Genomic DNA, 24258 nt, shown 5'->3' with positions numbered 1-24258 from the left:
AAATCAAGCATCTCCCTGTCCCTCCAGATCTGATGTTCACAAGTCTATTTGTGATCAACAGTTTTATTGTACAGGGGAAGCCCACTATTGCAGCAATCAAGGTAACAGAAATCAGGTTAAATCACTCAGGTCAACATTACAGAGGACACTGGATAGCAGAACTTCTAGCTACTGACATTCTTACTGGTATTGTTGTGTATCACACAACATTTTGGAGATACAAAAAAAAACCCTGTAGTATGAAAAGTTTGCAAAACAAAAAAGATAAGGCTATATGTTTATTTTAAAAAATAAAAAAGCATGCTTTAATAATGTTTTTTATAGTTAAGGAAGTGAAATGTGCACGCTGGAAACACTTCAGCCTAACCATCTATCTTTTCCATTACAGTGGTGCTAAAGTACCATCAGAAATTGAAGCCTGCAAGTGCTAGACACTGTATAAGCATCAGCCTCTTACTTAATAAGACAGAGTTTCATTAGTGAAGTCAAGACCATAAATCATTAAAGTTTATCAGTCAAGGCTGGCTTTTTAAAAACAGACACTTTGATTATAGCAGAACAATGTAACTATTTAAAAAGTTCTTGTTCTTTAGCTACGGCTCACATTTCATCCTAGTCTCACAATGCACTTTAAACCATTTACCCTTCCTTCTAGGTCCAATAGTGCTTGTTAGGTAATGTAAACAAGTGAAAACATGGAATGTTTAGCTCAAGAATCACACAGCCAAGCCATCTTCATAAATAACCTATCTCCTCTCATAACTCTCGACAATTCTAGAGTCTACCGGGCCACAAAAAAAACCATTGACAGGAACAGCCACTTGTAACAAAAAGCCAAATACCCTAGCTCTAGCTGACAGTTTGCTTTTGAAAGGGCTAAAGCCCCCCTACCGAGCCAGCCTTCAGCCACTCGCCTCAGCTTCTGCCAGGCTTGGCAATGGCGGGGGCAGCTCTGCTAAGGGCGCCTGCTGCAGCTCCACCACCTTCAGCCCCCTGCGACCAGTTTACACTCCGCAAGGTGATTTTCCTGGGGTTACTTAAGGTTAGGAGCACAAAATCATTCCTTGTGGCGCCGACGCATACCAGCCCAGAGACAAGAGAGGCCCATGGCCACCTCACTCTCCACTCCGCAGCCTCTGCCTACAGCTCTGCTCTTGTGAGGCCTCGTCCCTTCGGTCAGCCCAGGCCCACGGCCGACCGGTGCGCGTGCTCCACAGCCGCAACAGGCAGAGCCTGAACAGCGGCCTGTCACCAGCAGCGCACGGCCCTGCAGCGGCGTTGCCGAGGGGGGGGGGGGCGGTGGTGGTGGTGCGTACAGCCTGTCGCAGGCACACCGGGCTCCTTACGCGTGCCCCATTAAAACATTGAGGGTTTTATCTCCTTATTTCTAAACGGAAAGAAAAATTAAGACAGATCTTTTCTAGTGTAATTGGAGCACAAGGCAGGCGCCTGGGCAGCGACTGCCCGCGCTTCCCCACGCCAACAGCGGCTCACGGAACGGCTCTGCCGGGGAGAGGCCTAGGGGCCCGGCCCCGCGGGGCTGCCCGGGCTGGGCCGACCCGTCACCGAGGCCGCAGCCGGCAGGGAGGGACCATTGGGGCCGCCAGCTGCCACCAGCCCGTGCCCGGTGCTGGGCCCGGCGCGGGGCCCGACCCCGGCGAGGGCCCCAACAGGCCGCCGAGGGGCGGAGCTCAGCACCGGGGCTACGTGAGCAGGAAACGCCTTTTATGGGCTTCGGAAGTGCCATAAAAGGCGCGGAGGAAACACCAAATATGGCGGCGGGTTCCGGCCGCGTTTCCGCTCGGCCTTGGGCGCCCCGCGGCCGCGTGACGGGCCCCGCCCTCCGGCGCGCTCCCGGCCCTGGCGCGGTGCCGGGTCCGCGCTCCGCCAGCCCCGCGGGGCCCCGCCCCCCCGCCCTGCCCGGCCCGCCCGCCGGTGCGGGTGTGGAGCGCGGCTGCAACCTGCCGGGGCTCGGCCGAGCCGGGGGGTACCCGCCGGCACCGGAGAGGCGAGACGCTCGGTCCCTCCGCGGCTGCGAGGGCTCGGTGCACGGGGGGCGCGGGGCTTCCCCGGGCGGCGCTCCCGGGCCGCTGCCGGCGGCGCCCCCCGAGCCCCCTGCACCCGGCGGCAGCCGCCGTGCGGTCCCGGCGCTCGGGCCAACCGCAAACGGAAGGGTCTGGCAGCAAAGCGAGCGCGGCCGGTGCCCCCCAGCCCTGCGGGCCGCTGCCGAGCGGTGGGGCACGGGCCGTGCAAGGGGGGGCGAAAGCCCCCCGGCGGGCTCCTCCTTCATGCCACAGAGCCAGCAAATGCGAAGCACGAGTCCGGCCCGAAAGCCAGGGTCTGAACGGTGAGCGCTTCCCGGGAGGCTGCACCAGAGGGTGGCTGCGTGGAAGAGGCCCTGGCTGGTGTGTGCCGGCAGTATTTGCAAATCTGCCTTTATTTCCCGCCCCCACAACGAGAGGCTCCATGGTGCTGGGGACCATCCTGCAAGGAGGCACCGCGGTTCGGACAAGTGACCCCCTGCCGGGTGGGCAGTGCCCTTTGCCAGGCTGCTATAGCAAGCTACGGTGCACAGGTGGTGAGCCTGTCCTTGGCCACGCTGCTTTGTGGGTCGGGGCTAACACGGGGCTGGTGGTAGCCCTGTGCACCCAGCTCGGTGCCTCTGGGCACCCCTGCAGCTGGGCACAGCTACCTGCCAGCTGCCTGTGACTAGCCCATCCATTCAAAGGCAGACCAGCACCCTCGGGAGAAGGCCTGAGTGGGTGGCCGAGGGGTCAGGGCAAGGGTTAGGGTGGATTTCTGGAGGCCTCCACAAGTCAAAAGGATCCACCATTGCAAAGTGGCGAAAGCATGGGGCAAGCAGGACCAGCGTGGGTTTGAGCTAGAGAAGCCTTGCAGAGCTCATCACCTCCCTCATGCTGCGGCCTTGGCACCCAGAAGCCAGTCTGGCACACAGAGGTGGCCAGCTGGGCATCAGAGCGGTGGCCAGCCGGGTGTCAGAGCCGTGCCCTGACGCTGGGGAGGGCACCCTGGCCTTTGTTCCTGCACCGCCGCCTGCCTCAGCCCACCCACTGCACCATGTACCCCACAGCACCCGGCTGCTTCTAGGTGTGGCAGTTCCCACTACTGCTCATTTCAGTGCAAAGTGCTCTGGAGGACCTGGGGCACCATCAAGCATTGCTCGAGCTCCTGCTGGGTCAGTTTTTAGCACAATTGCAATTCTGGAAAGCCAGACCAGGACTTAGCAGACTAGCTTGAAATGACAGCAGCATCTACAGCCTAGAAATGGCTCTGCTATCTGACCATCCAGTAAGATTTCCGATTACCTATGAACACGCAGTTGAGATTCTAATTTTCAGACCTCATTTTCAGCACTGGGAGAATTTGGTTTTCTTCCTATGATTAGCTTGCATGCTTCTGGAGAAGCCAGAAAATAGGAATTGTGGCTACTTCAGAAGAGCAGATGACGCACCTAAGGCAAGGACATGTGTGCTCCATCCACACCTTTGTGAGCAACTGGACGTAAGAGCGATTGGCCTCCCCTCCTTTCTTGGGTGGGTGTTTCACCAAGAGACAAGCAGCACTCATCACTTCCCAGCTGCTCAAGGAGTCAGGGTTACTGCAGCACCATCTTTTCCTCTGTAGAAACTTAAAGGAAAATATGGAACTCCGTGTGATTTGATATTTTATTTATTTTTTTCTGAAGGGTATTGTACACCAAATAGCCCATTGGCAAGAAAGCGCATTCGATGTGTTTAGAAGCCAAACAGTCACTTTCATTTTAACAAACACAATTACAAAGTAAAAATAAACCACAAAATAATGAACCGCATGTTCATAACATACAAAAATTGCTGCCTACTCAGTAGGTAACTACAACATTCCAACTCCTGAATATATATATATATATAAATTTACATTTTTGTAACAAAAATAGACTTTGAGAGGTGTGGGGGGTTTTTTTTTTTGCTTACATTCCGTCCCCCAGGGCTTTCTCGTGCTCCCCTCCCCACCCGTTCCCTGCTCTCCCTTACATTGAGTAACATCCTTTTCACTTTAAGGCAAGATGCAAAGCATCCATTCACACAAATGCATGACGTCAGCAAGGCTTCACAAAAAGGCACCAAGACTTGTAACTTTAAAAACAAAACTTCTGCCACATGTGAGTGTCTCATCAGGTGATATTTACATAGCATCACTCTAACATGCTCAAATACAGTAAGTGCTGTTCCCAAAGAAGTTTGAAACTCATTACAGCATTGTCACTGAAATAGAATTAACATTTACAAAATATGGCCCTGCAAACTCCAAATAATACAACGTGGATATGCGAAGATTTTTCACATCAATAGTACCTAAAGGAAAGCAAAACCATGGCACATGTACAATTTACATCAGCTACATACTTAATCAAAAGTCCTTTCTTCCTAATAAAAGACTATTGTTTACGGGGAAAATTATACTGAACTTATATCCACAGTCCATGCAAATTAAGTCATTCAACAGAGGTGGAAAACTTAACGGCAGTTGTTTCAGGCAGCTGAAGTTTAAAGAAAAGTTAAACAGCCTTGCAACGTATGGTCTTGGGGGAGTAATTGGAGACTTCGTGTCTGACAATACCAATGGAAAAGGTGAAGTCTCCTGTTCCAGAAGTTAATCTCAGCAAATCTCAATTGTCCTTGGGGAAAAGGCTGACGTCATGTCTGAAAGTGTTGAGGTCACCTGTGAGCTGAAATTGTTGGTGACCCCTGGAGATGAGAAGGAGGTGGCCACTTGGGTCTGAAAAGTGGCAGTGCCAGAGGGGTAAGTGGTCGCTATAGAGGGAGATGGGAATGTGGTGTGTGCAGGGGAGGGGTAGGAAGAGGGAGCAGGGGAGGAATACACTGTGCGCACTGGCGAGGGGTAAGTGGTGGCAATGGATGAAGGGTAGGACGTAGTCACAGAGGATGAGTAGGCAGGAATGGGAGAAGCAGTGGAGACAGGAGCTGCCTTTTCCACCTTCTTGTCCTTCTGCCTCAGGTGGATTTTAGTGTGTCTCTTCCTCTCATCGCTTCTGGCAAACTTTCTGCCACAAATGTCACAGGCAAATGGCTTCTCTCCTGTGTGCGTGCGGATGTGTGTAGTCAAGTGGTCACTCCTGCTGAAGTTCCGCATGCAGATGCGGCACTGGAAAGGCTTCTGTCCCGTGTGGATGCGGATGTGCCGCGTTAGCTCATCGGACCGTGAAAACCGCCGGTCACAGGACTCCACCGGGCAGGCGTAGGGTCGCTCGTGAGGAGGGGTCTTGCTGGGACGGTTTGGGTATTTCCTCATCCTGCTGGGCTTGATCAGCTGGGACTGATAGTTAGTGTTGAGGGTCTTCAACTCTTGGGAGCCAGTCTGGGTGGCGAACGCCTTGATGGTGGACAGCGGCGTGAGGGAAGGCTGCTGTGCTCTGGTCTCCAAGGTTGGGAAGGGCTTCTGGTCGGTTGGAACAAGGCTGATCTCACCCTGCTGCTGCGGGAACAGGTAATCCGGGATCATTGGCACCTGGAAGTTGGCTTTAGCAGTCGGGTAAGCTGGAGGTGGGTACTGGATGGGGGCTCCAGAGGGGTTGGGAAAGGACTGGGTTTGTGGTTCAGGGAAAATGTCAGAGCTGGAACTGGGAAAAGTCGGTGCGGCTGAGTAGATGGGGCTGTTCTCGCTGGCTTGGACAGAGCAGCTCAGAGGGGGACTCTGCGCGGAGGAGGACGGCGACGACGAAGAAGGCGTAGAGGTGGGGGGTGCGTTCGCCATGCCCACCAGCCCGCTGACGAGGCTGAAGAGGGGCTCTGGCCACAGGGTGTTGCTGCTGTTGGGGGCCGGCTCCAGGGAGAAGCGCCCGGTGTAGGTTATGGGCGGCAGCCGCGTCGTTTGGTTGGGATAGCTGGTTTCTGGCAGGGCTTTCTCGTTGTTGAGGGACATCTCGGGGAAAGTGTCTGTGAAGAGAGGAACATCGGTTACTTCCAGCAGCCGCCGCAGCTGCTGCCAGCGCTCCGCGAGCCGTACCCGCGCAGCGCAGCCTCGGATCCTCGTTTCTGGTTAATTACTAATTGAGCGTAACATATTGCGGCGCGGCTGGCAGCCCTCCAGCGGCGGCCGGCCCGGAGCCGCTGACGCAGGCGGGAGAATCCCCCCCGCGCAGCCGCCGCTGCAGCGCCGAGCCCCCCGCGGCGGGCCGAGCCCCCCGCCCGCCCGGGCCGCTTACCTGCTGCCAGGTGCTCGAAGTGCTGCTCCCCGGGCTCGCCGGCGGCGCCGAAGCCCGCGCTTTCGGGCGCCCCAGGGGGGGCGAGGAACTGCGGCCCCCCGCCGCTGAGCAGCATCATCTCCTCCAGCTTGGGGTAGTGCGTGTCCATGGCGGGGGGCGAGTGCGGGAAGGCGCCGAAGGGGTCGGCGATCTGCAGCGGGGGCAGGAGCTGCATCTCCGCCTTGGCCGCGGCCATGAGGGCGCCGGGCTCGGGGTCCGACGGGCGGGGGCGCTGCCGCCGTTGGCCCGGCGGACGGGCCGGCTGCGGCGGGGCGGCCGTCGCCTGCTGCGTGCCCTGCGCCGCGGTGGCCCCGGCGCTGCCCGCTGGAAGTGCCCGGCTCCCTCCTCCCCGCCGCCCGCCCGCCCGCCCGCCCGGGGCTCCCCCCGGCTCTGCCCGCTGGACGCGCTAGGCTCCCCGCCCGCCCCGGAGCCGCCTCTATATATCGGGTCCCACCGGCCGCAGCCCGCCCCGGCCCTGACGTACATGGCCATATATGGAAAGCAGGAAGCCCTAATATGGATGCGGGCTGGAGGACCCCGCCTGGCGTCAGCGCCTGGCACCGGGGAAAGCCGGGCCGCGGGGGCCCCGCCCGCCCCGGGCTGGGAGCCCCGCGCCCGTTGTGGGTCTGGCCCCCGCCGCGGGCAGCGCCGCTGCAGCGCCGCCGCAGTGCCGCCGGTCCCCGGGCGCGGAGTCCCCGGCCCCCGCCCGCCCCGGCCGGCCCGCCGGAAGCCCCCGCCGCACTTACCATATTTGGAAACAACCTTATAAGTCTCGGTTCCGGCGGAGGCTTCCCGCTCCTTATATGGCCATTCCGGCCCCAGCGGGGGGGGGTGCGGGGAGTCCGGCCGCGGGAACCAGGTTGCCGCTGGGCCGCGCGCCCGCCCCCGGGCCACGGGAGCGCGCGGCGGGCGCGGCCGATACGGCGGCTTCGGGAAGCGCCCGGGAGCCCCCAGCGCCGCCGCGGCCCCGCGGGACCAGGCCCTGCTCGCCGCCACCCCCCACCCTCCGCCCGGCTACGGGGGAGCTCCCCGGGCGCTGGCAGCGCGCCCCGCGCGGGGGCGGCTTCTGCTCCCGGGAACGGGGAATCTCTGGGACTGCGGGGGCTGCCGGGAGCGCCCTCCCCGCCCGCTCCCGCCGAGAGCGGGACAGCCGCGCCCGCAGCGGGGCAGGCCCGGGGGTGCTGCGCCTCCCTCCCACCGTGGGGAGCGGGTCAGCGCTGGACGCGGAGCCCCGGGTGCAGAAAGCGGCAGCACTCCCTACCGCCGCGCCCCCGGGCTGCCCCTGCCCGCCGGCCCCGCACGGAACCGCGGGCTGCGCACGGAGGGGCCGGGAACGCGGCGGGGAGCGCCTGCCGGGCCTGGGGAGCCTCCCGCGCTATAAATAGCCGTTCGACGCGGCCACCGCTCCGCGCCGCTCCGCCCCGCCCGGGCGGCCCCACCGCCGGCGCGGGGCTCCCCTGGCAGCGGGCCAGGCGGCACCGGCGACGCAGTGCGGCCGCGGTGCGCGTGCGCAGCGGCGGCCGGGGCTTTCCCCGCAGTGCGCGGGGCTCCCGGGGCGGGGCGGGGCCGCGCGCTGCGGCGCGGGGGCCGGGGGGGGCGGCGGCGGCGCCGGGGCTGCGCGCTGTGCCGCGCACCGCGGGGGCGGCGGGGGGACGGGCGCTCCTCGCTGCGGGCGCAGGGCTCCGCGGGCGGCCGCGGGGCTGGGCTGTCCCCGCGGGCGGGGCGGGGCAGCCTCAGCCCCCCGGCGGAGGGCGGCTGTGTGCGGCCGGGGTTCGCACAGATGCGGAGCGCCGCCGCGCACCGCTGTACGGCGCTGCAGCGCTCGGGGCCGTGACCTGCCCCCGCACCGACCCCCCCCGCAGCCGGCCCCAGGCTGCGGCCGCACCGACAGCAGTGCCCCGCGGCAGCCTCTGCCTGCGGCGCCTGCCGATGCACGGGCACGGCGGGCCCGTCGGTGCGGGGATGGGATCCCGTGCTTCTCCTGTTTTTCAACAAAATCAAATACCTGCTGGGGGTCTCGAGCAGCCCCACACGCAGTGATCGCAGCCAGCCTCCCCTTCCAGCAGCCTGTCGCAGCTCACAGCCCTCCCAGAAAAGGCAAACTGGCAGAACGTGGCTTTTTCTACAAAGGCTGTAGTTTTGGCTCCTGAGTATCTGACTGACATCGTAGAAGCCATTGCATCCTCCTTTCGTTCTTCCTCTTTTCCCTACCAAAACCAGAAGGAATTTTATTTCAGCTGCTGCCTGGCCCCAGAGAATTTGACTTGCACCCCCTGCACGGGTTAGGCGCAATGCTCCTTTTTAACTGAGGTACATAATTCAGAAAAGCTTTTGTTGTTGTTTCTCCCCAAAATCTGAAATTGCAAAGAGACAGAAAATCTATTGCTTGCTTTCTTTTCACTTACCTTCATTTCTATCAACATAATTCTAATCATTTCTATCAACATAATTCTAATTAACAATTAATAGAAGAGAACGCAAGAGACCCGCTTCGGAGGGGCAGACGCAGCAGCGTAACTAGCTTGAGCTGCACATAAATTGCAGTGATAAAGGCTGTTCTGCAGCCCATCCTCCACCGTCCTGGGGAGGCTCCCTCGCCTCAGCAAGGTGCTGGGGTGGCACCAGGCCTCAACACCCAGCTGGGACATCACCTGTATTTGTTCCTGTGCTGAGGACAGGCAACATCTGCTGGTTTCCCAAACTCGTGTTCTGTATCCATTTACTTTTTCCAAATACAACATTTGGTCTGCAGGAACTACAGTACAAGAGTTTTTTTACTACTGAAACCCAAGACCTGTTCAGCTCAGGCAGCCACTTGTTAGGCGGAGGGAGGTTTGGTCGGAGTGGAAGATGTCGACGAAAGCTTTTGTAGTAAGCAGAGTTGCTAGCTACTGGGGTAGGATAATATCTGTGTTTTGTTTTCTAGGTCGCATAATTCGAATGGCCAAAGAATTTGCTGCTACAGATCAGTATTTTAAAAATACTATCTTTCCAAAATGGCAGTATTATAATAAATTTGCAACATTTCATGCTTCTAGTGAAAGCACAGAAGTGTAAGACTTTGCTGCTGGATCAGTCACAATTTTATTTGGAAGTTCAAAAAATTTTGGTTGTGATTGTCTAATGAATAAACATGTGTGACACTTTGGGTCTCCTTGAAAGTCCATTGCCATCAAACGTTAATTCTTGTATCTCAATATGTTTCAGTGAGAGGAATGCTGTTCCAAGGGCATGGAGTGAAGAATGCTATTGAGGAAGGGCAAGAGAAGAGAGAACAGGGTATCAAGCTCCACAAACCACCCATCTCAAGTCACCGGAAAATGCCAGTTTTATTGAATGGCTCGTTTTTTTCTACGTATTTGTTCAAACACTTCTTCTGTCTTTCACACTAGAGTATATCAGCATATGCATTAACCAGTTCTTTTAAGATTCTTGCATGCAAGTTACTTGTGACAGTTTGCTTAAAATTTCCTATTCATAAGAGATGTTCTCTATCATCTTTCCTATGTCCTAGTAGTCTAGAAAGCATTATATCATACTTTGAGAAACAGCTTGAATGTGCCTCTGCAAATTCACAGCAAACATCTTCATTGGGCTTCTATGCCTTTTCCGCATTGTATTAATAATTTATTAGCTTCAGTTAGTGATGAACCCATCCCATGATTAGGATGTCTTTTGCATTGGTGTATTTAAATGTGTCTTCCTAAGTTACTCTCCAGCCACAGAGTTTGTTTGTCTAGTTGTAATTTTTTTCTTCTAACAGAAATGCGTTGGTAGGCTTTAAATTAATTTTTTTTTTTTACTGCTTTTCTCTTTTTGTTCTTAATAATGATTTAATTTCATTTCTTAAGTGGGATGAGCTTTTAGCCACTGTAGTCCTTTTATATCATGGATTACTTTTTGCTATCTGGTAACCATTTTTGAAATAACTTCATTTTCATTCACTTTTCTTCGTCTAAACTTTGCCTTCCCCTTACATTTTACAAACTATTTTCTTCAGTGTCAAGAAATTATTCCTGTTTTTTAAGGCTCCAGTCATATTGCTGAATATATCTGATTTCTGCTTGCTCATACCAACCGTAATCGGGTCACGATCCCTAAGTAACCATGAAGGCCCAGCTCCAGCAGCTAAATGACTGGTCTCCCCTTGGCACAACAGGGCCACTCACCTACAGAGTACATTATCTTTTGTCTTAAAATAAACAAACAAATCAACCGAAGAAAAAACAGTCACACCTTTAACTTCTAGTAGTTTTAAGTATGGCAGCATGAGCCCTCCTGCACTGGGCTCAGTAACGCCAGATGCAGATTTAACAGACACCAAACGAGCTGTGACTTCCCACCCAGGATCGCTGCCACCTCATGCACCGTGCCCATCACCATGTGATGCACAGCACCGACCTGACTGCACCTCACAGCTGCACCCGTCCGTGACTGCACAAGTGTCCATTCCCCACCAGCACGAGACCGATGAACAGTTCCTTCCCTTTCGTTTGTTTGGCAGAGTTGCCCATGGTAGCCCCTGCACACTGTTGTTACCTTGCCCTGGTCTTTACTGTGTACCGCACTAATCCACAGGCATTCAAGACCATTCCCATCAGTAACCAGTTGTGCTATGACATGTAAGTGGTAGCACTGGCTCTCTGTGACAGGCTGAACACTTTGGGATCCAGCTCTGGCATCTGCATTGCTCCTCCTGGATGAGTGGTAACCTTGTGAGCTCAGCCTTAAGGTACAGGAGGAGCATTTCCATTAACAGTGGTATACAGGACTGAGATCAGGAAGAAAACTGCAGTTCAGTAAATAGCTGTGCTTAGTCCTGTTGTTAAGGAATTTCAACACTGGTTCATCTTGTGCCTGACGGGGAAAAAAGAGGGGGCAAAAAAAGCTTGTTTAATTATTCTGCTAGAAGGTGGACAGAAAGTGTGTGTGGTGTCACATGGTCTGAGTTTATCTGGCTGACAATTAGATGTCTTGAGTAACTCATCTGAGTGTCTGAGTTCTCCCTGTTGTCGGTGGAGCAGGGCAGGACCTGCAGCAGCCGATTCACCCTGCCTTGCTTATATCCCTGCCCTGAATGAACCGGATCCCTCTCTGCGGACGTGTCTCACAGATGGCTACAGAAAGATTCTGCATAGTTTTTTCTGCATCCATATTTCATCTTTTTGACAGTTAAAAGTTAGCTGAGACCGGGTTTTGATCTGCTTGCTTTCTTGGTAGAAGCTGATGCAAACTATTTTATATTCAGCTCCAGTATAACTTTCAATGTTTAAAATTTTTTACTGTTTTTTTCATTCAAACCAATTTGTTGTGTTATTGTGCTAGTAAAAACGTCATGGTGAGTTTACAAGATATGTTCCCACACAATTGCAGCTTTGTGTCTCTCGGGTTTTTTTCATAACTCCTGCTTCCACAACTGCAGCTGACTTCCAGCTCTTGCCAACCTGTACCATGACGAAAAGTACCGTGGTCGCTGTTACTGTTGGCACTGGATATAACTGAGTCCAGCTCTGGAGGCAAGAAAAATTAACAAACTTTCCCATCTTTGTAATCTGTCTCATGTTCCAATATAAATTATGTTTTAATTAGATGCACTTTTGCTTCACCCACAAGCACAGTTCCCTTGTGTCCGGAATGCCCACTGACTTGGCAAAATGCAGTCATTTTCTTTCAGCAGTGTTGCTTTTCCCTGCACATATAATACTGGCAGCAGCACTCACAACGTGCCTCGGTGCCTGACTAGCTGCCGAGCACACGTGCCTCCCATTGCCTTTATCCCAAACCTCCCATCACCTCACTCTGCTTCCTCCTCTGTTTCCCCGGGGTTCTGTTTTTAATATTCCAGACTAAAAGAAGTTTACAGAGATACCCCTTTAAAAAGTTTTATTATTTTCTAATTCTATCCTTCTCTATTTATTGTGTTGCATTATTCTATCAGCCTGAAGAGTTAGAAGCAAGATGGGGTGTTCCAGCTTTTTAAAGAAATGATGCGGAGTTGTTTCTTCCCTCTCACCTCCCCCCCTCAGGACCAAGCCATCTGATTAAAAAAGCTGACATTTTTATGTATTGTACTTCAGGACATTCTATAGATATTTTAAACCTATTTATCATTAATTTTGCTTCCTGTGCAGTTATGTTCGTTACAGTAAGTCTATTGCTTTCAGATGGGGGCACAGAGGGAACGGATACAAATGCACACATAATTCAAAATGAAAAAAATACTTAAATTTAAGCAGCCTCTTCAGGCCTATGAGGAACGAGAGACAGATTTTTATCAGCACTTGCTGAACGCACGGCTTTGCTCTGACAACGGAAATGGGTGTCCCCGCGTTTGCTGCAAAACTCTTGGTGAGTCCCATGACCCAGGCGGGGGCTTTTGGCTCGGTGGCCAGGCTGGCATGCTGGCACACACCATTTGCAGGGGTGTTCTCTAACCACGAGAGGGAAGTCTTCCCTGTGATTACTTCAGGAGCTGGGCGTGGTCTACAAAAATTAAATAGAGCATGGGTTGTGTAAGGATCAGGCTGCTTGTTTGGGGTTTTTCCTTTATCTCAGACATTAGAGATGTGCAGCAGAAAGGTGACATCACTGATTTTCCTCATACACCTAAAGCAGCTGAGGATTCTCCCCTCTGGCTTTCACGCTGCGAGTTAAAAAAATCCTTTACAAATAGTTCATTTGGGATGCGTGACTTAATAGACTTCAGAAGCCTGCAAAGGCTGTGCCATTGCAAAAGAAAGAGTTGCTATATGCTAGCTGAAGCATTCCAGCCTTTCCCCTATGCCTAAGAGCATCTCTGCTCTGGCGAGCTCTCATCTCCAGCCTGGAGGATTTGGCTGTGGTTGCTAAGAGACAGTCCTTACCTGGGTCCACCATCAGCTCTGTGACAAATGGCATTAGGTCTCCTATGGCATCGGGACGAGTAAGACGACTGACCATTTTTATAAAGCTGTCCTCGACTGTCCCTGCAGAATTACTGTGTGAGAAATATCAGAAAGGTGGAGATAAGGAGTGGAAGAAAGGCAAAGCAGGCGGCAGCTGCGGGCACTCCACCGGTGTCACCAGCCAAGGAAGGCAGTGGACACCTCTGCCCGCGCTGGGCGCTCACTGCTAGTGCGGCGCAACATGCACCATCCTCCTCCAGCGGTAATAATTTCACATGTTCACGTTCTTCTTCAGACAAAAATCACCGACACCACCTACTGTATGTGTACATGTCCTTAGCGATGAAGGGCTGTCCAAGATGCCAGCCACACTCAGCGCACTAAGCTAAGGAAAGCTTCCGACATTAGATTAATGTTCCGTTTGGGGAGGGAAATACACGTTACAGTCAAGTATTGTCTTGCCAGAGAAGACCAAGGCCTAGCAAGACCATTAACATCTCTACCATAGCACCCTGGACAAACACATATGTGGAATTGCTATTCATGTGAAAGAAAAAACCACAGGGATTTTATTACCCAGTAGGACTATGAACAACTTCCAGAGACATTACAGTTACTTTCTGAATGAATCCCGGCTCTGTAGTTTGACTTAATGAGGAAAAACCAATCAAGCAAAAAGAAAAAAAAAACCAACATTGATTTCAAAGCCAGATTGGACAGTCTGTTATGGTTCTGTAACCAGACCCTGTGTATACCTGTGGCCACAGATCTCTATTCAGGACTTAGATAAGAAACGTAAACTTTATACATGAATATAAGCTGCACTATAAAGATTAACTGAATGCAATGTAAGGGACGTACGAAAACCCTGGAGATGTTCTTTGGAAGCAAGGGAACAAGAAAATAAGCAAGAGCACTGGTGCCTTTTCTTGAGATTCATTGCCTGCATCAGGCTATCACCTAGGATAGCTGATATCAAGGCATGTGACACTTAAATTCCTCATAGCTTTAATGATGGAGGAGACTGAGTTTCAGGGAAACCAATAGACAGGGAGTCCTCCTTTGACTCTGAGCTATTCTGGATTAGGTTAGATGGATTTTCCAGGTTACTGTACCCCAGCATTAACAGCTACTACCCAGATGCAACCGGCCTCTGGTGCATGCCTTGGTTTGTGTAAGGGAAGCTGGGCTGGTGCTAGTGATGGGAAGAAAAATGTGAAAGAGCACTGTACATTCTTGTACATTCATACCACAGTACTAGAAAAGACCATGAAACTACCTAGGCTGACCCGTTTGTGTGGTGCACAACACAAAATGTTATTGTCTGTTATGCCCCAAAATGTTTTTTGGCAGAAACATATTCAGCATGTGGAGCTGCCACATGCCCCTTCAGACACTACGCCCGTGCCCAAGGGCTGTCTACCCACATGGCCATGTCCCACCTTCTTTGCACCCATCTTTGCACCAAGCTTAACATCACCCAGCCCGCTGCTTCATTGGCAATGCATCTTTCATACGCTGCTCGTGTACCCGAATGGTGGCCTGATGCATGTGGCAGCACTCACACCAGTGTTACCTTGGTTCACTCAAACCTGATGCAGCACCTCTGTCCATACACGCCTCGTTTGCCTGCATGTGCCCCAATGACTCCTTTCGTCGCAGCAGTGCAACTCCAGCTTGCTGCTCTGGCTCCGGGGTGTTCGGCAGCGGATACCGGCTGACTCCGCAGAGCTCCTCCCACGCTCCCGGCTTGTACGCAGGGGCCCAGACTATCTCCCTTGGAGAACGGGAATTCTCCCTTTCCAGAATAACATGGATATGCTGTGCCACACTCCTGCGTTTACATAGGAGGGCTTATGGTCTCTTTTTAAATTTTGAACTTACTCACAGTGTCTTCACCTTGCTGAAGCTGGCAGCCAGCAGTACCGATGAAGGCACAAGTGCTGAGAACAGCCAGGATATAGGACTCTCCCTCAGATGATGCTGTAGACTCCAAAAATAAAAATCCTAAGCAATTTAAGATCTTCTAGTGTCTCAAGACATGTAACAGAATGAAATACTGGCCACACTCAGCTGGCTAAGACATCTGGACTCTAACAGCACATTTCACGCTTTTGTGTAGATGAATGGTCTGGATTCACTGCTTCGTAGAGCATTTCCTGCAAACAAACTATCTATGGCTCACACAGCCACAGAGCCGAGGTCAGGCAGTGCTTTGGGTACATGCTTCCCATGGACAGAGGGAATGTGTGTCCCTGTGGCTGAGCAAACAGGATAGAATCAAGGGATACAAAAGGGGAGAACCAGGCATGGGTTGGGACAGCGAGAGGAAATACGTGTTCCCTCTTGTCATGGAAGAAACCCCAACAGCAATAATGCCTAACATGCTTCTAGGGCTCCGCAAAATGTTTGCACCCCCAAGCAGCAACACTGCACCATCCTGGAGGTGGTGCCGCTGCAGATGGCCTGACCCGTGGGGCAGGAGGTGCGACTGTCACGGGCCATCTGTGAAAGCCTGGGAAAGTGGCAATTCCTAGACACCACGGGCACGCTCCTGCACTGTGACCCAGGGGTGCCGTGCAGCCTTGGCTGCCTCACCTCGCCTTCCATGGAGCAGAGTGAGGCTGTAAGTATGTTAGGACAGAAAATGAGCCCCAGAAGGAGCCACTCGGCACGCCTTGTGTACTTTGATGAGGAGCCGGAAGCCCTCTGCCCCTCTGTGCCTGCTCCTGGTGGCTTCCCACTGCTTCTGGCAACGTGTGTACACAATTGAAAAATAAGGGCGGACTGCTGGGCAGGCTTCCAGCAGCAATTTCTTACGAAAAAGGGTGAGCACCCGCACAATGATGCCAGGCGCAGGAGCCTACCAGGATTCCTCTGGAGGACGAAGAGAGCCAAGGCTCCTGCCAGCAGCGTGCCCTCACCGACACCGATGTCAGCCACCACCACCGGCACGAGGAGTCACTCTTACAATTTTATTTATTTATTTATTTTTGAAACCAGGACTTGCTTATTAAAAGACTAATCTCAATAGGGAGCTGCTCACTCTCAGCTATCTGTTGGCACCTTGAGACCAGAGGGAAAGCCTAGAGCAAGGAAGAACAACCCTGTGGTGGAGGAGGACCGGACCCGAGCGCTCGAGCAGGGAACGGGTCAGACCCTGGGGCCCTACAGCCCTGCACTAGAGTAGGTACTCTGCTCTTACTACAACCTCAGTTATATACCCGTCTGTCCAGTTATACACCCCTCCTCAGTGACTGTCAGAAGCCCACTATGCTATAGCTTTTTTCCTCCCCTGGTTTTATTTCTAATGGTGTATATATATATATGTATATACTTTGGTTTATTTCTAATTGTAGCTTATCATGGTGCAAATGCCTTGCATTTCTTGTACAGTGCTTCCTAGGTAAGCGGATAGTATTTTTTTTTCTCCACCCATCCTCAAATGCCCATTTTCTGCTTTTCCTTTAAAATGACAGCACAGAGCGTGCTGGGGGGGCGGTGGGGGGGAGAGCCCGCCTTAGGAAGCAAGCTGTAGCTCCTGTGAGTGTCAGTGCTGCTTCTGGCTCGGTATCCATGGAAACCCGATTTCCCATCCTGCCGCAGGAATTAATTGAAGATCCCAACCCACTTGCTCAGGGAACCACTATGATATTAATTCACATCAGGCTATCAGGCTCACTTTGTTATCTCAGACGCGCTTTTCATTACTTTTTATCAGAACAAAAGGTTGAATTAGCTCTCACCAACGTAACAAAAAGAGGCCATCTAAATCTTCACCTCCTCAAAACTAGGGCACATCTTGGAAAACAGTGATTTCAAATGGAGCTTGGCCAAAATGTCAACAACAGGAGATGGCGCAGTCGGGAGTGCTCTATGCAAATCTCCTTTCCTGCGTCATGTACTCGGCTCTATTTTTCACCTCTGCCACTAGCCAGATTACCTCGGGGGGAAAAACTCACCGTCCACCACCCATCAGTATCAGAACCTTCCTCTTCTGCAGCTCACTCTGTCCTACGCTATAACGTGCAAAGCTTCAAAGAGAAGAGGCCAAAAGGGAAGCCCCTTTTGGGACTTGCTAAGGAATATTGTTTCCAGACTTCTCTTTGAAGGCTTTTCATTAATTACAAACATAAGCATGTCAATCTCCCACGGGGTCTGCTCCCGGATCACCCGTCTCTGGATAGCTACCTTTGAACTAACTTTCCTCTTGCATTTATTTCCTGCTTAATACCCTCGTCACTGTCCCCGTTCACTTTACTTCTCCCTGACCTCCAAATCGCCTTATCTACCCTACGCTATTTTCTGCTTGGACAGTGATTTTCTCCGTTTTCATCTTTCTGATACTTTGTATTTAGCAGCTGGTCCTTTTGTAACCATGACAACTACATCTTGATGTCAGCAGAGGATCTCACTACCATCTGAGGAGCTGGATCTCATTAAATGCCAGGGATGCTGCCTGAGCAGATGATTAGTGCCGTGTGCCCAGGGGAGGAGCTCTGTTTGGAGTCTCCTGTATTTTGTCTGTGAGCCAGGAAAGGCCAGTTTCTTGTGCTAGCCGGTGTCCTTCAGACAGCAGCCCTTCTCCATCTCTAGTTTGCACTACGGAGATATAGTCCCTCCCACAGATGTGGGCTGTTCAACGAGCATTATCACAGCAAAGGTGGCAGGGATGTCAGCACAGACTGATTGTACGGTCCTTGGGTTAGATCCAAAAAGTTACGCTGTGTTGCCCTGTTACATCTCAAACCCTGGCAGTTTTTGAGAAGCCGCCGACTGGTCTTGAGCCGTAACCCCAGGTACTGCAAAGCTGCGCATACCGGCCACACGACAGTTCTGGATTCATGGGCAAAGCTAAGCAGCACAGTTTTCTCCGACTGGTAAGTGCAGGCAGGGGAAAAGTGCAGTGATGTTTTGAACTGGCTTAGTGGCAACTCAAGACATGTTAGACAAACAGTTAGAAGAAATACCAGTGAGAGACTGTACTGGAGTACCAGGACACCGGTATTCTTAAGGGATATAATTTTCCCTTCTAGCTGGGTTTACAAATTACATGTTATGCTGTACTGTTACTCACCACCAGGACTGAGAAACCCCATCTGTGATTAACTGCTCCTCAGCCTCAGGCTGCAATTTCCCAGCATCAGACTCTTTAGCATCCAGGGATTCAAATTCTGCCCGTTAGCCAAACACAGACTTCAGGGAGAACTCCACAGGCAAGCACCTACTCCCCAGCACAGCACAGCCAGACCTTCTGTGTTCCTCCTCTCCCACTGTAAAACCACCAGCTCACCTGTACATCCTTCCTCTCTCTCCTCACGTCAATAAAGACCATCAGGTGCCGTGAATCTAAAGTCCTGGGACAAGGGACCATCTTGGTGAAAACACCTGCTGTACCTTCAGCTGCAAAAAGAATAGCAGCTGGTTTACTCTAAGAAAGTGCTGGCAGAAACCATTAGCGAAAATAATACAACTTCATTATACAGCCTCCTCTGTCTGTTTTTACTCAGATCAGGCTACTGGGACTTCAAAAAGAACCTTAAAAAAAAAAAGGTGAGGCTACCAAATACAATTCGCTGTGAGCTTAGAAGGAAAGGGCGAACACGGTGAAGCAGTGAGGCAGCAAGCCTGGAACTTAGCACAGGACTTTTCCGTAGTAACACACAAGTAACATCAGTGCTGGATGGTGCTGTACAGGCCTTAAGTATGGATGGACAGTTACTAAACGGGCTACATAAACTAATGAAGGATAGCTCTACTGGTGGCTGTTAAACACCACGTTGAGAAGCAGAGCCTATGGCTCAGGAATCACTTAATGGTATATTGGACAGTGGGGGCAGGAGAAAGAAAAAAATCACTCTGTGCTCACTTTGTTTGTTATGTATTGCCAGCATCTGCTACTGGGAACGCACAGCCGAGAATTAGATGGGTTAAGAAGACCTGATCTGTCAGTTTTTCCAAAGGCAAAGTGCAATAAAGTACAGAAAAAAAATCTTAAAAAGTTCAGAAATCTTGCTTTTACAAAAGGAACAATTAAGATGCAACACAACTATGAGGGGGGAAAAAAAAGAAGGGCTGAATATATAACCTCTCAGAACAGAAGAGTAGGAACACCACAAAAAAAAAAAGGAAATACATTTTTGCACAGTACCTAACCCATGGAACTGTCATGAAATGCCACGCAGACATACATTCAGCAGATGCAGAAAACATTGAGCACCACATCTGGTTACCATGCTTCAACCTGGACTTATTCTCAAGACAGACTCTTCCCTCTCCCACCACCCCTGCTCCTTCACAGCATAATCCAAACTAAACCTTGCTCACTAGTGAGCGGAAGAACTGTTACCAGGTCAAGGCAGTTGGCGCTGCTCGCAGCCACCTACCCGGGCACCGCTCCGTGGCAGCAGCTGTGAGCCCGGCCTGGCCCCACCGTGTGCCCGAGGGACTCGCCAGCGCTGAGGAATCTTTGGGACCCACAGTGGAGAAAGAACCCAAGATGATTCAGTCTCCCAAAAGCAGCAAGAGCAGTGCTACCAATTTTCTGCTGCTTGTAAACACGTTTTCTCTACTACACAACTCCACAAAACTCACTGAAGTGAGAAAAATCATATTTTTCCAGTCTGTGAAGCATGGTATCTCTGTTTCTGCTTTTGTGGCTTTCCTGAAGGGCAACTTAATCAGAGTTTAATTCACTGGCAATAGGGAAGGAGGGGAGAACTTTTGCACAGGGAATTATTTTTTGGGAATAGACATTTCTGCTAATGCAGGGAATGGTGCAGCCCTTTAGAGAAGGAAATCCAGAACAGGTCAGCTCTGGTGTCTTATAAATAATACTTTTGTTAGGGATAATACCAGTACTCCAATTAGGTTTGTAAAGTTTGGAGCAGGTCCTCACATTTCTTTTGTAAGTAAGGCTAGGACGCAATTAGCATTTTAGAATATATGTACCAGTATTTTCCTTCTTTCGTTAGACTGAAAAGTTTACTCCAATCCATCCTTTCACCAAATGAACAGTGACCGTAAAAAAAAAAAAAGAAAAATCAGATGAAAATCAGCAGCTTCCATTTCTTATTGAGAAAAATATTTAAACTACAGGGTTTAGAGGTTACAGAAGTGCATCGATACTCAGCAACTAAAACTGTAGAAATGCAGCACCTTTCCCCTGCCCTGCTCGAGGGAAGCAGTCAGCCCCCTGCCTTGCCCTTTCAGTTCTTTCTGTACTGCTGTTATTTTTAGTTTGGCAGTTTTGCTTAGTGAAAATTCAGCTGATCTATATAAAAGAGAAAAATATTACAACAAGAATACATTTAACAAAAACAATGCAACAAATTAATGGGCAATGGAAACATTTTCCTGTCTTTCAGGAAGATTTAAAAATACCTTTAGCAACGTTTTAATATATTTAATTATATTTGATCATACATTTAATTATATGTGACATTTAACTGACATTTATTTTCCAGTTTTTCTTGCACATCTCTAAAACATACCTGTCTTTGTGTATTTGCACTTGGCAATGTAAACACTCGGTCAGTTTGCTCCAGCTCGCTCCTTGGATCCAAAGCAGGGGACTGCTTTTGAGCACAGCTGCCTTGAGCTGGACAGGAGCCTGCAGCAGTCCTAAAGGTTATTGCTAGTTTCCTGAGGCAATCGGTACCCTCTGACTGTAGCATAGTCTAAATTCTCCACGTATTTTACTTTATAAAAAATTAACTTACTAAACATTCCCAAAAGCTGCTTCTTGCTAATCAGATATGCTTCTCTTTACATTCGGTATGGTTGAATTAAATTAATTCTAAGGGATTAACATCTAAACTGCCACATAATCTTTCTTGTCTCCTCAGATAGCAACTTATTACTCTTGGATAGCACGTGGCTTTTAAGTTCATCTATTAACTGCTTTGGGTACCTTTCAGAGAAGAACAGATGCAACATCTGTCTCCGATATATAATGATGTGGCTGTTACTGCCTACTGCTAAGTTTTTCAGACATACAGAAAGAGTTCATGCCTGTACTTCTCAGTAGCATAGAGGATTTATTATATTACCCAGTGCTTTATTAGATTAATATGATCTTGCAGTTGAAACCCAAACATATTCTCTCTTTCCTATTATAGACACAAATCATGGCATGGACAAATGGATTGATTATATTTGCCTGAGAACTCCAACTTAATTTTGTTGTTGACACACAGTCAAAGCACCAGATAAACAGAATTAATTTCTTAGTGCAAAGAGATTACTGTATTTATTTATTTATGTTCAAAGAGCTAGAGCCTGCACATAGTGTCACTGTAAAAAGGAAATTAGATTTGAACACTTCTATGCTGTAAGAAAAATAAAATAAATTACAAGACCTAATTGCTAACAGAAAAGGGCCATTTTCTCAGTATGCAGGGAAAATAAATTCATCTTTCTCTTACCTTTGGGTCTTGTTCAAGCTTACATTTGACTCAGAGTTTGCCTGTCTTCTAGTAAGCCGTACGTAAATGCAGAAAGAGCAGCTCTGCACTTTTTTTCAAGCCCTATGTGACAAGTTACCAGGGAACAAAGGTAACTGGAAGGTCTCTTCTGTTAATGTACAGTCATCCTTTGACTCTGCTTCAGTTTCTTCCACAACAAAAGGACCGAGCCGCAACAGACAATGCAGAGCTCCAGGCACCCAAGCAACAAGAGGACTGTAGCCATGCAGACTGGAAAGCAAGCAAGAAGTAAAGAGTTTGATTTCCAACTGAAGTTAGATTTGGGGTTTTTTTGGTAAATAAGGCCTGGGTAGTCCTGTCCTTGTCCACAGCAATTGCAAAGCTAGGGATTCAGGGTGATCCAAGGTGCTTTTCCTCTGCAGCAGCTTGTTCCATGATGGCAGTCTTTCTCACACCTTGGATTAGCAAACTGCCATCACCTGACAGGAACGGGCCACACGTGGGGCACTGCAGCCGTGCCCGGTGCCCGTCCGCCGCAAACCCAGCTCGACTGTGCCCCGAGGCCTGTGCCCGCCCTGGGCAGCGCTGTGCTGCTTCGGGCTCCTGGGTGGCCGCGGCACAGGACACACCGCGCTGCCTGGGGAGCTGCCCTGCGCTGCTGCCGATGCCACTCGCAGCGTCACCGCACCTGCTCCTTCGCGAGATCTTTACACAATTCCACGCAACATTCCTGTCTCTGCGTTGGAGAGATGCGGGTTTACCAGATGAACTGCTCAGCAGATAAGGGACCGGCCGGATGGCCGCAATTCAGAGCTGCAGTCAGCGATGCCCAGATGGAGACCAGTGACCAGCAGCATCCCTCAGGGCTCCACACGGGGACCAGTACTCCTCAGTATCTTTGTCAATAACGGAGGCAGTGGGACAGAGTGTGCCCGTGGGATGCTTGTGGACGACACCGAGCTGAGCTGTGCGGAGCAGCCGTATGCTGGAGGGAAGAGAGAGATGCCATCCAGAGGGACCTCGACAGGCTGGGGGAGTGGGCCCACCGAACCGCACCAAGTTCAGTGAGGCCTGGGTTGGGACAGTCCCTGACACCAACACAGGCGGAGGGATGCACGGATCGAGAGCAGCCCTGCAGAAAAGGACTTAGGGATACCAGCAGATAAAAAACGGGCCGTGAGCCGGTACCGCGCGCTCGCAGCCCGGAAGGCCATATCACATCCTGGGCTGCACAAAAGGAAGCGTGGGCAGCAGGTGGGGGGAGGCGATTCTCCCCCTCTGCTCTGCTCCACCCCTCCTGGAGCCCTGCATCCCGCTCTGGGGTGCCCAGTACGGGACAGACACGGACCTGCTCGAGCGGGTCCCCAGGAGGGACACGACAACGATGAGGGGGCTGGAACACCGCTCCTGTGCAGAAAGGCTGAGACAGCTGGTGTGGGTCAGCCTGGAGAAGGGGCAGCCCCAGGGAGACCTGGCGGTGGCCTTTCTTATTATCCCCCTTTATATATTGAAAGATGGAGACAGACTTTTTACCAGGGCCTGTAGTGACAGGACAAGGGGCAACACTTTTAGCTGGAAGAGGGGAGGTTCAGACCAGGTATTAGGAGGAAATCCTTCCCCATGGGGGCGGCGAGGCGCTGGCACGGGCTGCCCAGAGCAGCTGTGGGTGCCCCATCCCTGGCAGTGCCCGAGGCCAGGCTGGACGGGGCTGGGGGCAGCCTGGGCTGGGGGGAGGTGTCCCTGCCTGTGGCAGGGGGTGGGCTGGGTGGTCTTTAACATCCCTTCCACCCTAAATCCTTCTATGATAAATGCTGTAGGGCAAATGCTGGGCTACGTATCTATAGAGCACAAATACAGTTACACCTCTGTGGCGCACTACACACACCCAGAGCTGCTCTGTGCCCGCTCCGGGCGATGGCACTTCTGCAACTCCTGCCCTCGGCAGGCGGGTGGGGAAGAGAGGGAACAGCACTAGTTGTTGGTTCCTGGGATTTTTTTTCTTCTTTATCATTTGCCATAATGTTTTAAACTTGGATTTATCATGTATGCTATAAACCAAATTAAATATTTAAACTTAAACCTGAATTCTGCAATTTAGCAATTATAATGTTAAACTCCCGTGTATTACAGACAAACCTTAGGTTGTTGCAATGAAAGGAGCTAAATTAACTTTTTCTTATTCCCAGAGTAAGCCCAAGGAATTAATTTTCATATTATATAAGAATTTAACAATACCTCCTCTTAAGCAGCAGAACAGGAGGAAACACAATGTGGTTGTATTGCACTCACTCTGTTAACCTTCCCATTTGCATTTCCTGTCTTTTTATTTTTAGATATTCAACTTCAGCAGTACACAAACAGGAGTTTTTTTGTGTTCAACAACATTTTAAGCACCTTGAAAAAATAAACGTTACAGACATTTTAGCCAGCTAATCTCCTGCCCCACCTTTCAGCAGGTTATCACTCTTGTACGTGTATTATTTGGTTTTTTCTCAAGGTTGATCTGTGCCAGAAATTCCAAAATAAAGCACAAGTCTTGTTTCAAAGAAAATGTGATGCAAAAATTACTTTAGAATAGGTAGACCAATGGTTAACTAAGTTAAAAATCACAGCCTCCTGGTAGAAGTCTTACAGTTAGAATAGTGGTAGAGTTACAGGTTTTATGAGGTCCAGCTTGTAAAAG

At 51.0% G+C, this 24258-nt stretch overlaps 1 protein-coding gene and 1 long non-coding RNA gene across 2 annotated transcripts; both read right to left on the bottom strand.

Moving 5' to 3' along the window:
• Positions 1-3674: 3674 nt before the first annotated feature.
• EGR1 (early growth response 1) lies at positions 3675-6673 on the bottom strand. The gene is made up of 2 exons (XM_040604637.1): positions 6227-6673; positions 3675-5957 (listed from the first exon to the last, which is right to left on the bottom strand). Exons 1-2 carry the CDS (start codon positions 6459-6461, stop codon positions 4660-4662), a joined length of 1533 nt encoding a protein of 510 aa, XP_040460571.1. The 5' UTR covers positions 6462-6673; the 3' UTR covers positions 3675-4659.
• Positions 6674-9346: 2673 nt separating this feature from the next.
• Positions 9347-15133, bottom strand: LOC121092144. Its single transcript, XR_005829206.1, has 3 exons — positions 15034-15133; positions 13129-13241; positions 9347-9511 (listed from the first exon to the last, which is right to left on the bottom strand). It is a non-coding gene; the product is annotated as an uncharacterized LOC121092144 (long non-coding RNA).
• Positions 15134-24258: the final 9125 nt, after the last annotated feature.

This window comes from Falco naumanni, chromosome 8 (assembly GCF_017639655.2).
Source record: "Falco naumanni isolate bFalNau1 chromosome 8, bFalNau1.pat, whole genome shotgun sequence".
Lineage (NCBI taxonomy): Eukaryota > Metazoa > Chordata > Aves > Falconiformes > Falconidae > Falco > Falco naumanni.
Note: the sequence above shows the minus strand (reverse complement) of the source record. Positions and strands in the feature narration are given on the sequence as shown.